Source organism: Anser brachyrhynchus, assembly GCF_964034855.1.
Source record: "Anser brachyrhynchus genome assembly, chromosome: 3".
Lineage (NCBI taxonomy): Eukaryota > Metazoa > Chordata > Aves > Anseriformes > Anatidae > Anser > Anser brachyrhynchus.
This window is the reverse complement of record NC_137696.1, coordinates 124,030,594-124,043,617: the sequence shown is the minus strand read 5'-3', so window position 1 is coordinate 124,043,617 and position 13,024 is coordinate 124,030,594. Positions and strand designations below refer to the sequence as shown.

Below are 13,024 nucleotides of genomic sequence, written 5' to 3'. Positions count from 1 at the left end.
ACCTGTGACCCGGGCTAATTCACTTACTGGTTATTTATACCTACCCATCACCCAGACTTGGTTTCTACCAGAGAGGATGGAAGTGGGAAAACATACACGTTTCCCAAAGTCACAGGTTGTTTTTGCAACTGTTGGCTGAGTCATATACAAGCAGGGTTGGAACAGCAGATTTCTGCTCCTCAAATTCTTTTCCTGGTTCCTAAGTTGACTGTAGCATCTTAATGAGAAATGTAGACAAGGTCTTAAGGTTTTCAAATGTACCCTGCTTTGCAAGCATCTAAGTAGTTTATTTACAGTATTATTTTTCTTTTCTCTGCGAAGTAAGAGCATATGAGATGTGTCAGAATTCCCTGAACTCACTTTGAGCACTACACAAGCCTAAAATCAAAATGATTTTATAGCACAAGGCAAAGCTGTTGAGTGTAGATTTGGAAATAGACACAGAATTTGAAAACAAATGAACCCCAAACCTAGAAAACCATAATTAAAACCAACTTCTTCCTTGAGCTGATATTCGAGATTCCTCTGATGGAGCTGCAGAAGCCAAGGCAACTGAGTGGCAGCCCCTCTCGAGGGGATTACATTCTGGAGAGGATCCTCTTCCAAATCCTCACTGCTTCAAATTAATGCTTCTGCGATACGTTGTCTCCCTGTTTGCAGGCAAATCTTCAGGGCAGCTAATGGGCCTCCGCTTCTCCCCCTTGTAGTAATCACCCCGTATAAATTCACCCTGCTTGCTGCTTAGATTAGCAATGGGTATTTGTGAAAATGCAAATGAGCCATTCTTCAGTCCGGGGCGCTGGGTTCTCACACAAGACTCACCACCTTGCCTGGGAAGTCAAGGCGATTGCCAAACGATTCCCTCCCTCGCCGGGGGGCACGATTTGCATTACGTTATTCTCTCACGACTGCAGTATGAACATTTGCAAACACACATTAGTGAGGATAAACTGCGCAGCGTTCGCTCGGCTGCCACATTTCAGAGACACTCCGGATAACGTCCTTAATACCGCTGACTAACCTGGCTTTTGAGAATCTCCCTTTCCTGCCATTTTGCGTGGTTTGAGAGGCTCAAGTCAGCACAGGTATTTGGCAGCTGAACAATACACGTGTTTCTGGAGGAGGCAGATATGAACACAAACAAAACCACCCCGCCCCACACAGCCATTTTTAAGGACCTTCTTAAAGCTCCAACCCCATTGTCTGCAGTAAGTCTTTTAGCTGGTGTCAATAGAAAATGCATACTGCAATTGATTCAGTTGATTATGTTGGCTTTTCGGCATGTTACCACTTGGGGTTGGTGAAGCCTAACAGCGTCCTTCACCCCATCTGTGATGTACAGCGCAGCTTCACATGATAAAACATGATAAAAACATTTTTTTCCGTGAAAACTACAACACGTTGCATTTAAACAAAGCTCTTCTGTGTGTTTAGCTGAATTTCTCTCAGTTCTGTCACCCCTCCACCCCCCCTTTTTTTTTTTTTCCTTACCAGAAAACAGATCAGGATCGACTGTACATGGCCAGGAACAGCTTTTGCCTTTTCCTGGACCCCTGTTATTTTGTTTCACGCACACAAGCTTTTCATTTCCTTCCCTTGCAAACAAGCAATAAATTAACTGCTCCCAACCTGAACCCTACCAACAACAACACGACTTTTCAGTTTCACAAGTTTAACAAATCTATGCCCGTTCCTCCACAAACCCTACTCCACAAGTCCCTACCTTAGCCACCTCTCCAAGTATTTCTGATGCATTTTTGATGCCCCACCGCCGTCACGACCCTCGAGAGCTACACCTCTCCAGCATGTCCCTATACCCCTTCATACACGCTATTCCGTTCAAGCCCGTGATGAGAAAATAACTGTGAAGATTGATTTCATTCCAAAACGACAAACTGTGCCCTGCTCAAATGATTCTGCAGATTTAAATATCTCCAGTCCCATAATAGCGCACGAGAAGGAATGAAAACAGTTCAGACCCATTAATTGCTAGCACATTGTTTAGAGCAGGAAGCAAACACTCATTTTAAAAGGCAGTATTTGCTTTTCAAAGCATCTTCCCAGCATGGCACAGTCAGCTTTACCTTATAGATGCTGGTAACTACATAGCAGAAGGAATATGAAAGCCCTCTATCAAGGCCTACGTTTCCCAGTTGTTAGCCTCATATTTAATTTATGAAACCTGACCTTTCTCATTCAAAACATCTTACCTGGCATCTCCTTTTGAAAGGTTGGTGTTTACGGGGTGAAGAATAACCTTGTTTGCATCCACATCCACCACACATTTTGTATGCAGATCAAGCTCTATAAAGAAATGAGAAAAGTGTCAAGTGCCGCTCTCAAAGCTCCCGGATTATATCCACCATTACTTCCTCCAGACACCAAATTTATTCACGCAGCCTGACAGCCACCCATCAGCTGGAGAATAGCAACAGGACTACTGCCAAATTCCTCTCGTAGAGATATTCTGCTGGGATGGATTCTGTCCAGCTTTAAAGCACGCGCTCTTTTCACGCCAAGAAGGAGCGCTTTAGGTTTTGCTGAAGGACGATCAGCGGATACGAGGCGGTATGAAATTTCTGCTGGGGACAGAACCGTTAGGCATGGGACCACTTGGACAACTCTCCTCATTTCCCTCCGAGACAACTCAATTCTTGGAAGGAAAGCTGCCCCGACCATCTGCAGCACGTTTTCCCGGCCACTCGTGTGATACCGCAGCACCCCGTGCCAGCTGTCCGGCCCGGGGCACCTGCTCGGGGAAATTCAAGTCCCATCAAAAATAATTTTGGTCTGAGTGTGCAGAAAGGGGCTTAGCCCACCCCACGGGCTCCAAGGAAGCTGGAAAGGCCAACTCTTCCAAACGATGCTAAGCAATGGGATATGACCTATGAGTAATAGGAATATTTAGAATAAATCCCACTCTTTAGCGGAAGAGGCGGGGAAAACAAAATAAAAGCTTCAGATAACGCCGACAACCGTGCAGGGTATCCACCCAATGACAGAGGGAGTTAGATATAAAAAAGCAAACTGCCACTTGCAACCCAAGTCCCTGCCTACAGACACCGGTGCAGTCCTGTCTTCTTACACCGATGCTGAGCCTGGAAAGCGCACCCAGACGCTGGTGCCTACAAACAGGAGACACAAATGGGACGCCCCGAGTGCTCTCGAGCGCTGTGATGGCAAGAGGCAACGCACAACCACCTCCGTAAAGATTCAGCACCTCACCTGAATCACCGAAATACGCTCCCGTCTAATCACGTTAATTATAATCCTCACCTTCCTTCATCTCTGCTCCTTCCTTCCGTGTCACCTCTGCCTGCTCTTTTACCTCGCAGCACCTTATAAACTCACACTGCAAATCTCTCAGGCAAAGACCACAGGTTTAATTTATTGCAGGGCACCTCACAGGCGTCTTTCTACTGTTAAATAATACAAGAGGAAGTTTCTTTCCTTGACTTTTTGTACGAGATGTGATACATTTTTCACTATTTGAAAGACAGCAAAGAAAGCCAAAGATTACCAGGTCAGAGCAAGCAGCCACATGAAACTGAAACTGGAATTCTTTCTGAACAAACTTCTCCTCTGTTATTAAACTCCGCTTTTGTGGAAGGAAGAGACAGACAAGTTTCAGAAGCTGCTGTTTATTTTAATTTCTCTCCACACCCTGAAAGCCAATTTACCTAACATTAATACGCAACGCATGCTTGCTTAGCTCAAATTATACTCTTCGTACGTCCCAGATCTGACATGCCACTTTATCTTGGCCTGGCTGGTTAGTGATTAACGTTCTGCGTTGCAGTGACCTGCTTTTCCTCAACCACGGACCAAGGTTTTTATATGCTACTTCCCTTATGCAAAGCAGAAGGCTCGCTCTGGGCGTAAGCACTGTGGTCGCTGTCACGTTTTTTTTAATCTACCTCCTGAGAGAGAATGCTGATGGCAGGTCTTGTATCCGCGACTGCCCACGAAACTCGAGGTCTTGTACATCTCTTTGTGAAATACCTCTAGGAGAGCACACAGACAGGATACAGGAGGTCCTCAGAGTGACGCCCTTGCAGGAAAAGAGGGACGATTCAAAGCCAGTTCATCGTGTAAAGCACACCTTGCCTGCTGCCATCAGCAAGATAATGTTAAAATCCCTTATCTGGGGATCGTACACGCAGGGCACAGATGAGGTGAGCTGAACTAACAGCCAGCTATTGCCAGGCAGGGAACAGTCCTCCTGCCTATATGTGCCTGCGGCTTACCTGCCACCACTGCCGTGCTCGCCGGACTCCTCTGCAAGTCATTAAGTCGCTCCCTTGGCAGAAAACCACCCAACGGTAAAAAAGGGATGTGTTCGGGCACTACAGAAGGTTACATCAGCCCAGTGAGAGGTCTGAAGAGCGCCAAAGGCAGTGCAAACAAGAGGGTACAGGGGGATTGAGGAGGCAGAAGAGCAAGCCCTTCTCCTGGCTGAGCCTGAACTGCTACACCAGCTCACGGTGTCCCGGGGAATAAATCCTAAGAGAGGGTTTTATTCAGCCTCCAAGCTGGGTTAGCTATCAGATCCCCTTCCGGACACGTATTCCAGTTACCTGGGCAAAAGTTTCACAGGGCAGCTCTTCTTTTTGCTGAAAAAGTAGTTTAAAACTTGTTTCCATAGCTCATCGTACACTTTTTACAAATTCTGTCTCCATCACAAAGCGTATTCTTTGATTTCTGATTTCTTTAACGATCCCGGTAGGCTCAGAGATGAATCTTACATTAGCTAGTACTGCAAATCCTATCATCATCATTTCCACCTCATTAAGTCTTCAATGTCATTAAAGCAGGTTAGTCTTATAGAGAAACTACCTTCCTCCTCCTTTTCATACGATCACACGTACTCCGCCCTTACTTTTACTAGTTTCAGCATCTCCCAAGCAAGCAGTGCTCTTGCTGCCCCTGAACAACAAGCACAATCAGGCTGCATCAAAGCAAGAGGATAAGCAAAACCCCTGGTTAGTTCATCTTGCAGCGAGGAGGAGTCGTCGTTTGTCAGGGCTGGGGATTATTGTTTCTTTCCACGCAGACATAGATAAGTTTTTTGTTGGTTTTCTCTTCCAGACAGCACGGCTTTGAGGAGCGAAACGATGACAGAAGTGGCTCACACAGTCAAACTTCAGAGTGTTATCACAAATCATCGTGGCTCTGTGTTTTCATCATTAAACCACCAAGACTTAAAAATCTCACCTATTATTATTCCTAACCTTCTTCTACCTTCACTCATTAATTCCCGAGCAAACACAATCAACTGCTCATTTGCTTCATCAAATCAAGAAACTCATCAGCTAATTGCCTTCCAAAAAATCAGAACTCAAACTCTCGGCATCTCAAGAGATGCGTATTGAGGGGAACGAAAGCTTCTTCCATTGCTGCAGCGTAAGGGAATTGTGACATCCATAATAAACGGGTAACATCTCGATCATTTTTCCACGTTTACGTTTCAGAGCTGTAGAAGTTGCTCAGCGAAGCTGGGCTGAGCACAAAACTCGTTGTCAAGCCATGTGCATCCAAGCTACTCACAGAGTTGACTTTTTATTTTACTTGTCAAAGTGGAAGCTGGGCCTTGAAGGAGGCCACTCTCCTTACCGTTTCTCTTGATTTCTCTACTCCTTACAAAAAGTTTCCTCAGACAATAAAAACGGGGATTCAAGCAACGCAGATCTTAGGTGAAACCATACTCACGTGCAAATCCTAAATCATTATGTCTTTGATAAGCCTTACGGGCATTGCAAAAAAAATTAAATAAATCACACCACCCATACACTTTGGCCTTTTTCACTAACCTAAGAAATTCAGCATGGCTCAGACAGGGTAGAGAAAAGTCAGAAAACGAGAGCGAGCAGGAAAAGCAAACCCTGGGGCAGCATACCACTGCACACCACGGTGGATTCAGCAGGCTAGAGATATGCTGGTATGCTCCCAAAGACAGGTAGGAGTTTCCATTCCCTCCGTAATAGCTGTCACGCCTCTGGTACTTGTAAACTCAGCACAGCAGATTTTCCAGAACAGTTTTTAACGTTGTTTTTTTTTTCCATGGTGTTTTCCACGTGCTGATCCCACGGGCTTTACAGCCACTACCCTAAAAAAGTCATCCCCTTAAAGGTTACCAGACAAAATGATCCTCGGCGACAGCCTTCACCGGGAGGTTTGAGATGATCTTAAAAGGAAAGATGATACAGTAAGTAAGTTTGTCTGCAATTTATTAAATTGGTGGTTGGGACCGCGGCATAACGGCTTCTAGTCCAACAGCCGGAGTAGCTGAAATGTCTGTTGCGACTTATTTGGCCTTCTATACTTTCCTCTTTACATACTTGACTTGTTGCCACATTCTATAAGATAAACTAAGGGAAAGCACTTACCAAGCCATCAAAAGCCTTCATTTCCATACAACTTTTTTTCCACCAGATTTCAATTTAAGAAACTCTTATTTCTGATGGCTGACCATTTTTTCAGCCCTTTTGAATACTATTTGATCCCAAATCCTACTGAAACAAACATGTGAACCTGGTGCTACGAGCCAGGTCAAATAAAACCTGCACCAGATTCTTCCTGGTCCTACTACTGGGTGCAGGGCAGCTGCAGAAAGGTCCCCTCGGAGACAGGACATTGGGGTCGGCAGTCACTGGGAGCCAGCACGGCTGCTCTTGGGGCTTCAGAGAAATTAACTGGGGTAAAAAAAATAAAACATGAAAGGCTTAAAGTGCACGTACTAAGCTCGTAAGTCAAAACTGGCCCCAAATACAACAGCTCAGAATAATCTCCTGTAAAGACCGAGACGACAGAAATTGTGTTTTGTAAATTGCCAGCAGATTTTCACAAGCTTAACATTCCCTTGAAGGTTAGAACCGGAATGTCGTGCCTGCAAGTGGCACTGAATAAGAAATTAGTTTCCTCTGCCTTCCTCGGTCCGAAAAAGCAAACAGCAAGAACACTGAAAAATGTTTAAATACTCATTTAAAAATATTTATCGCACGCTAAGTGAAAGTCAGCTAAAAAAAACAACCCACGAGGCTGTTGTTTGCTTTTGTTGCTGTTTTTTTCAGAAAGCTGGAAGCCAGTTCAAACACAACAGGTCCCCACGTCTCCCTGCCAGTGTTTGTTGCCTTAAGAGTGATTTTTCTCTTTGCCCTTCACTATGCAGACGCCAACACAAATAAAAGGGAAAACCAACTGGCTACACAACAGAGAGCAAAAATAACTTATAAGTAAATGACAGCGCTAAGAGCTTAAATGGAAAAAAAAAAATAGTTAGCCTAATAGCACTCTTAGGACATTAATTATAAGCCACACTAATTTACACATTCAGGACAAAAATACTACACTGATTTGACTCGTCCCTTAAGCCTACGTGAAGTCTAAGGAGGCACCTTTCAAGCTTCTCTGCTATACATTCACTGCACAAATATCGATCATGAAATTTTCAGTTTGCAGCAATTAGAGGTCATCAAATATGCATGAGCGCATCTGGCGGGGCACACGGTATTATCTCCGTGATGAGGCGTACGTCAGCTCACGCATGAGCACGGCCGCAAGCAAGCCCTTCGCTTGTTAAGGCTACTTCACCCAAAGGGTAAATATTGCTTGTTTGTTTATTTGACCTTCCGCTGTTTCGTTTTCTGCAAGAAGAGAGCTTGCCAAACAGCTTCAGTGATGGCGCTCCGTGTACCTGGACATTAACCTGCCTCGTGGTCAGTGCTGCGTGCGCTGCTCAGCTCCCAGGACCAGGCGATTTCATCGGGGTGGTGGCTTTCTGTTGTCTTCTTGGTGGCTTTCTTGTTTCACCTTCAAAGTCACCAGGAACGAAATGCACTAACGTTTCCTCTGCCACTAAAAGCCAGGGCAGAACTATTCGCAGTGAGCGCATCTGATCTTTTGTTGGCTTCGTGAAGACAAAACGTGAAACCAGAGCAGAAAGGTAACCTCGTACTGCACTTACGGCTAGCTCTAAAGATATAATTAGCACAGGAATTGCTTGCCTTCTGCGGCATCCACGTTTGAGTGCGTGGTAGTCTCACCAGTTTCTCTGGCGGTGGGGAATAAGCTCGTAGCACCTGCGGAGTCCTTAAAATACGACTGCCTGGCTGAGGAATGCAAGGTGAAACACCGACTCTGCGTGCTTTGCCCATTTGTCACCCTTCCTCCAGGTTAATCCGGCTCACACCGCAAACACTATTTCATAGGTTATCAACAACCAACAGGAAGCACTAAAAAGTCGAGGTGCTCGTTTATCACAAGGTTTATAGGGCAGGACAGCCTGGTGTTTTGTACGCTGCCATCAGAACACAACAGGTGCCGTTTCGTTTACTCTAATACCATAATTAACCCTATAAGACCGCTTGCACAAACCCCGATTTATAGATAAAACGTTTCTGTTGTAATCTTTGCTGGGGAAAAAAACAAACAAACACAGAAGAACCGCCCCTGTCTCCATTTCAGTGGACTGGGAATGCAACCTCCTCTAGGGAGCAGGAGGACAGCAAACCAGCACCTAACACCGCCCTCAGCTTACAGACAGGGCAGCAAATTCCTTCCTCGCAAGCGCTGCATGCAGCAGCTTTATCGTCAACGAGCAGCATCTGAACCCAGAAACTAGTCCAGATGAACACGCTTCAACGTGATAGACGCCAACGTCTATTTACAGGCAACCCAGAGATTTCCCCTGGAAGCCATCGACCCCGTGCCACGGTGCCACAAACCTGCAGGAAGAGCGGATGCCCACGCTCCGCGCGGTTGATTCACAGACACACAAACGCAAGGATTTGAACCCGCTTATGGGATGCGTGTACGCCAACGTCACCCGAAACCAAAATATTCAGTAAGACAGATCTTAAATAAAAAGCCTCAAGCTGTCTTTGGCTTTGCCTCGTGGTATGGCTTGAGCTCTACGCAGCGTTTACCTGAAACGTAATGAATATCTGCTAAGTGAAGTGAAGCACTGACAACATTGATAAAGGGAAACCCGCTGCAACCCTAAAATACAACACCTGAAGTCACCGAGTGGTGTCAAAAACCCATCTGAACAAGTGGTGCACTAGGAAATATTTTAGCGAATGACGTACTGCAATAAAACCAAGGAAAAAATGACTTTAAGAGTCTTCTTAAATAAAACAAGCTGAACTATTTCCTTTATAACTGCATGTTAATCGAGATCTCTGCTCACAAAGTACAAAAAAAGAAGTCCCGATTACTGCCTACAAGGGCTTACAACTTCGGAAGTGTGACACTGCAGGTGAAAAGACCCAGACGTTGTTTTATAAATCATGGCTTCCATACACAGCCTGTAGGATTGGGGTCTAATTTGAAGCAAGATGTAAAAAAAGAAAGCCTAAATAAAAAAATAATTCAAGTACAATTATGAATGCTTCCCCTCACTGCTAAAAATTAGTACTGTAAGCTTACTTAAGGGATTGCCACTTTGCATGAAACAGAAGCAGGACCCTCAATAAGATCACCTTGAAATGCAAGTCCTTTAACCAACTATTTGACGTAGAAATCCCTCCAACACGCATGCAGAACCTATTACACTTTTATGAGCTGTATAAATTAGTAATCGTTAAACATACCGCTTTTATTAACCTAATAAACCCTCGCCTTAAGAAATTCATAATTCAAACGCTACAGACAACCACCACCACCACAAGTAAACGCTGAGAATATATTTCAGAGCTTCAGCTCCTACAGTTGGAGCCATCTGACAGGTTTGCAGTTTTAAGCCCTTTCGGTTCAGAGGGAGGGAAAGAACATTACTCGTGACCCTGAAGAAAACAAATACTTGCTTCAGGTCCAAAGCCCCAGAACTTCATACAAACGTTATTAAGAACAAAGTGCAGATTAAAGAGTTTCCAAGAAAGCCGCCTCTTACCTCACGGCTGATTAAAAAAGCAAAGCCACAGAAGTCTTACAGCTAGATGACTCGTAAGAAAATCAGTTACACAAATTCTTAAATTTAACATCGTGGCGGTGAGAAAACAAATAGGCTTCTTCTCGCTGTCTGTTTCTACAACTTCTACGAACATCAGAAATGCTGTACACAAGTATCAGTTGTTTAAAACTGCCTATAGCATCTGGATCACAGCAAATAACCTGATTAAAAAAGTAAATAAATTATTCCAGGACAGTTTGTTTTGGGGAGGAAAAATAATTTGATTTTTGAGTCTAGACTTGCATGGCTTTAGCTATCACTCACAAAATAACGGGATGCTTAACAGGTGCAGAGCTGTTCCTACAGGGGAGAGGTAACGCCCCGACTGCCGAGCTACGTGCAGGATATGGGATTCGAGTCCCCTTTCTCTCTTGTCAACAGCAAGGGTGATACTTGGATATCCATCGCTCCCGGATGAGCCACCTCATAACAAGGTTCCAGCTTGTCTCCTCAGCCCATTACATTTTAAGTTTAGAGAGAATAAGGTGGCTCTGATAACAATACATTCCCTTATTCTCCCAAATATGTACATCTTTAAACCTACAGCCCTTCCACCCCTTTCTTCCCCTTTATTCTCACCACTTCGTCCTCCAGCACCTCCACGTACATTCTCTGCAGATCTCAGTGTCTATCTGGAAATAGCTGGAAGACCACTACACGTGCCCAAAGTCGGGGCTGAACATATGCAAAACATATGCCGGGAGGGAAAGGCGCGTTAGTCACCCTTGGAGATCCACAACTTGACAGAAGCTGCGCAGCCTCATCAAGCTCGATCTGCTCTGAGCAGGGGATGGGACTAGAGACCTCCAGGGGTCCCTTCCGCCCTGAATTGCTGTACGATCCCATAATCTGGGCAGTGAAGAGCACAACACAGAAGAGGTCTGGGTCACAGGCAAGGAAATGATCTATGACAGGAAAGGGACGTGAGCAAGAGGAAAGACCGTGACTATCCCCAAAACGGGGCACCACCTTCCAGGTCACAGAATCATTAGGGTTGGAAAAGCCCTCCAAGATCATCTGGCCCACCCATCCCCCTACCCCCAATGTCACCCCTAAACCATGTCCCTAAGCACCACGTCCAGCCTCTCCTTGAACACCCCCAGGGACGGTGACGCCACCACCTCCCTGGGCAACCCATTTGATGCCAGCTCCCAACATCTCATCCCCCCTGTCCCTCTCCCTTCGCCCATCAATTCCTCACAAGGAGGACGTGTCCTCCCTCTGTTTTGAGCATCGTTGCCACAACTTTAAAAAAAAATATTTTAAAAACGCAGATTCTGGTCAAACTATCCTCAGCTGACCTAATCCACCAGACCATAGGGATATCAACACCATCTCCTTTACTTTGCACAAGGTTCTTGACAGCTCTTGCGAATATAGTTTGACATTCCCCTGCTTTTATTTTAAAAGGTAGGGAAATACTTTATTCAGTGACTTTAACTTATTATTATTGTTCACTGGAAGGAGTTAAAGAGTTATTCTGTTTCCGATCAGATAGGAGATAAAGGGCTTTATATTTCCTTCCCTTTCTGCTCCAGCTATTAACCTGCCTTCCCTCGATCCCCTTTCCCCAGAAGGAGGCCTTGGCACACTTCTGTGAGAATGTGGGAAAACAAAACCTTATACGTTCCTTGGACCGCTGCCTTCTTCACCTCCCCGCTCCCCGGCTGCAGTTCCCTTTTCATGCTTACTTCCTCGTAATCTCGAGCAAGTTTTCCTAATTAAGACGAGTCATAAACATTTAAGCAGATGCCCGGACCGCGGTGTGATTAACAAAACCCTCAGGCAAGTTTCGTTGAGAGGGGAAAAGAAAATAAAAAAAAAAAAACACAAAACAAAACAGCAAAACCTTCTCTCCTCAGTTCACACTTCCTCTTCCACGTTTGTTTTTCCCTTGTGGTGCCTCTGTCAGCCGGTCAACTCCATCCCGGCGAGGGGAAGAAGTGACACGGCAGAGGGCTAGCGCAGGGAAAATACAGAAAAGGAGGAATTTTCCCCCAAATCAGAGAGAAGGACAAGATCTTTGGGGGAGGGCAGGGCCCGGCTGTGAAACAGGTGCGGGAGGCGTGCACCCGGGACACCACAAAAAGCCCTAAAACGGGGCGGAACGAGGAGAAATAAGTTGGTTTTGAGGAGGGAGGTGGCAGAGAGGTGTGAGGGGGGAAGGTTCCCCCAGCTGCACGACCCTACTGAGGGGACAGCCGCAGCTGGAGCCCGTGACGGACATAGGGACACTGGGACACACGGACACACAGACATTGGGACACACGGACACCGGGACACACAGACACTGGGACACCCGGGACACACGGACACCGGGACACACAGACACTGGGACAGTGGGACACACGGACACTGGGACACACGGACACCGGGACATTGGGACACCCGGACACCGGGACATTGGGACACCAGGACACACGGACACCGGGACACAGGGACACCGGGACATTGGGACACACGGACACCGGGAGACCGGGACACACGGACATTGGGACACCCGGGACACACGGACACCCGGGACACCGGGACACACGGACACCCCGGACACACGGACACCCCCCCGCCCGGCGCTGAGGAGGGGAAGGAAGGGCTCACCTCGTCGGTTCATGGGGCGGACGCGCACCGCCACCTTCACTTTGGAGTCCCCCATCGCGCCCCCTCCGGCCTCCCCCCCGCCCACCTCGGTCCCCTTCGGCCCCTCCTCGGCTTCCGTCTGCGGAGGGACAGCCGGCGGCGGCGCGGGGAGGAGCGCGGAGCGGGGCGAGACCGGCAGGCGGTGGGAGGGAGGCACCGTGCCTGACCAACGTCCGGCCGGACTACAGCCCCCAGCGTGCAGCGCGGCGGGCTGGCCGGGAGAAGGGGGGGTGGAGTGGCGCGATGCGCGATGGGAGTTGTAGTCCGGCCCCGCCGTCGCGGCCTGGGGTGGCGTTGCATGCTGGGATATGTAGTCCTCGGGGAAAGAGGTCTTCAGTGGAGGCCAAATTGTGGTTTTGGGTGCTGGCAGGGTGGGTCTCGGGGTGCCCCAAGGCGCTGCCACTCGGCTGCCAGTGAGCGGTATCACACCTCAGTCCC

The 13,024-nt window shown here is 47.0% G+C and overlaps 1 protein-coding gene and 1 long non-coding RNA gene across 5 annotated transcripts in view; both read right to left on the bottom strand.

Annotated features, from left to right (window-relative positions):
- KIF13B (kinesin family member 13B) overlaps positions 1 to 12,741 on the bottom strand; it is a 124,890-nt gene extending 112,149 nt beyond the window's left edge. For all 4 annotated transcript variants that reach the window (XM_080585492.1, XM_080585494.1, XM_080585493.1 and 1 more), the window contains exons 1-2: positions 12,548 to 12,741; positions 2,211 to 2,304 (exon numbers count right to left, since the gene is read on the bottom strand). In XM_080585492.1, the coding sequence (XP_080441618.1) occupies positions 2,211 to 2,304; positions 12,548 to 12,602 (149 nt within the window). In that variant the 5' untranslated portion in view covers positions 12,603 to 12,741. The remainder of the gene's footprint in view (positions 1 to 2,210; positions 2,305 to 12,547) is intronic.
- On the bottom strand, positions 2,863 to 10,522 carry LOC308192203. The gene is made up of 2 exons (XR_013948647.1): positions 7,694 to 10,522; positions 2,863 to 6,692 (listed from the first exon to the last, which is right to left on the bottom strand). It is a non-coding gene; the product is annotated as an uncharacterized lncRNA (long non-coding RNA).
- Positions 12,742 to 13,024: the final 283 nt, after the last annotated feature.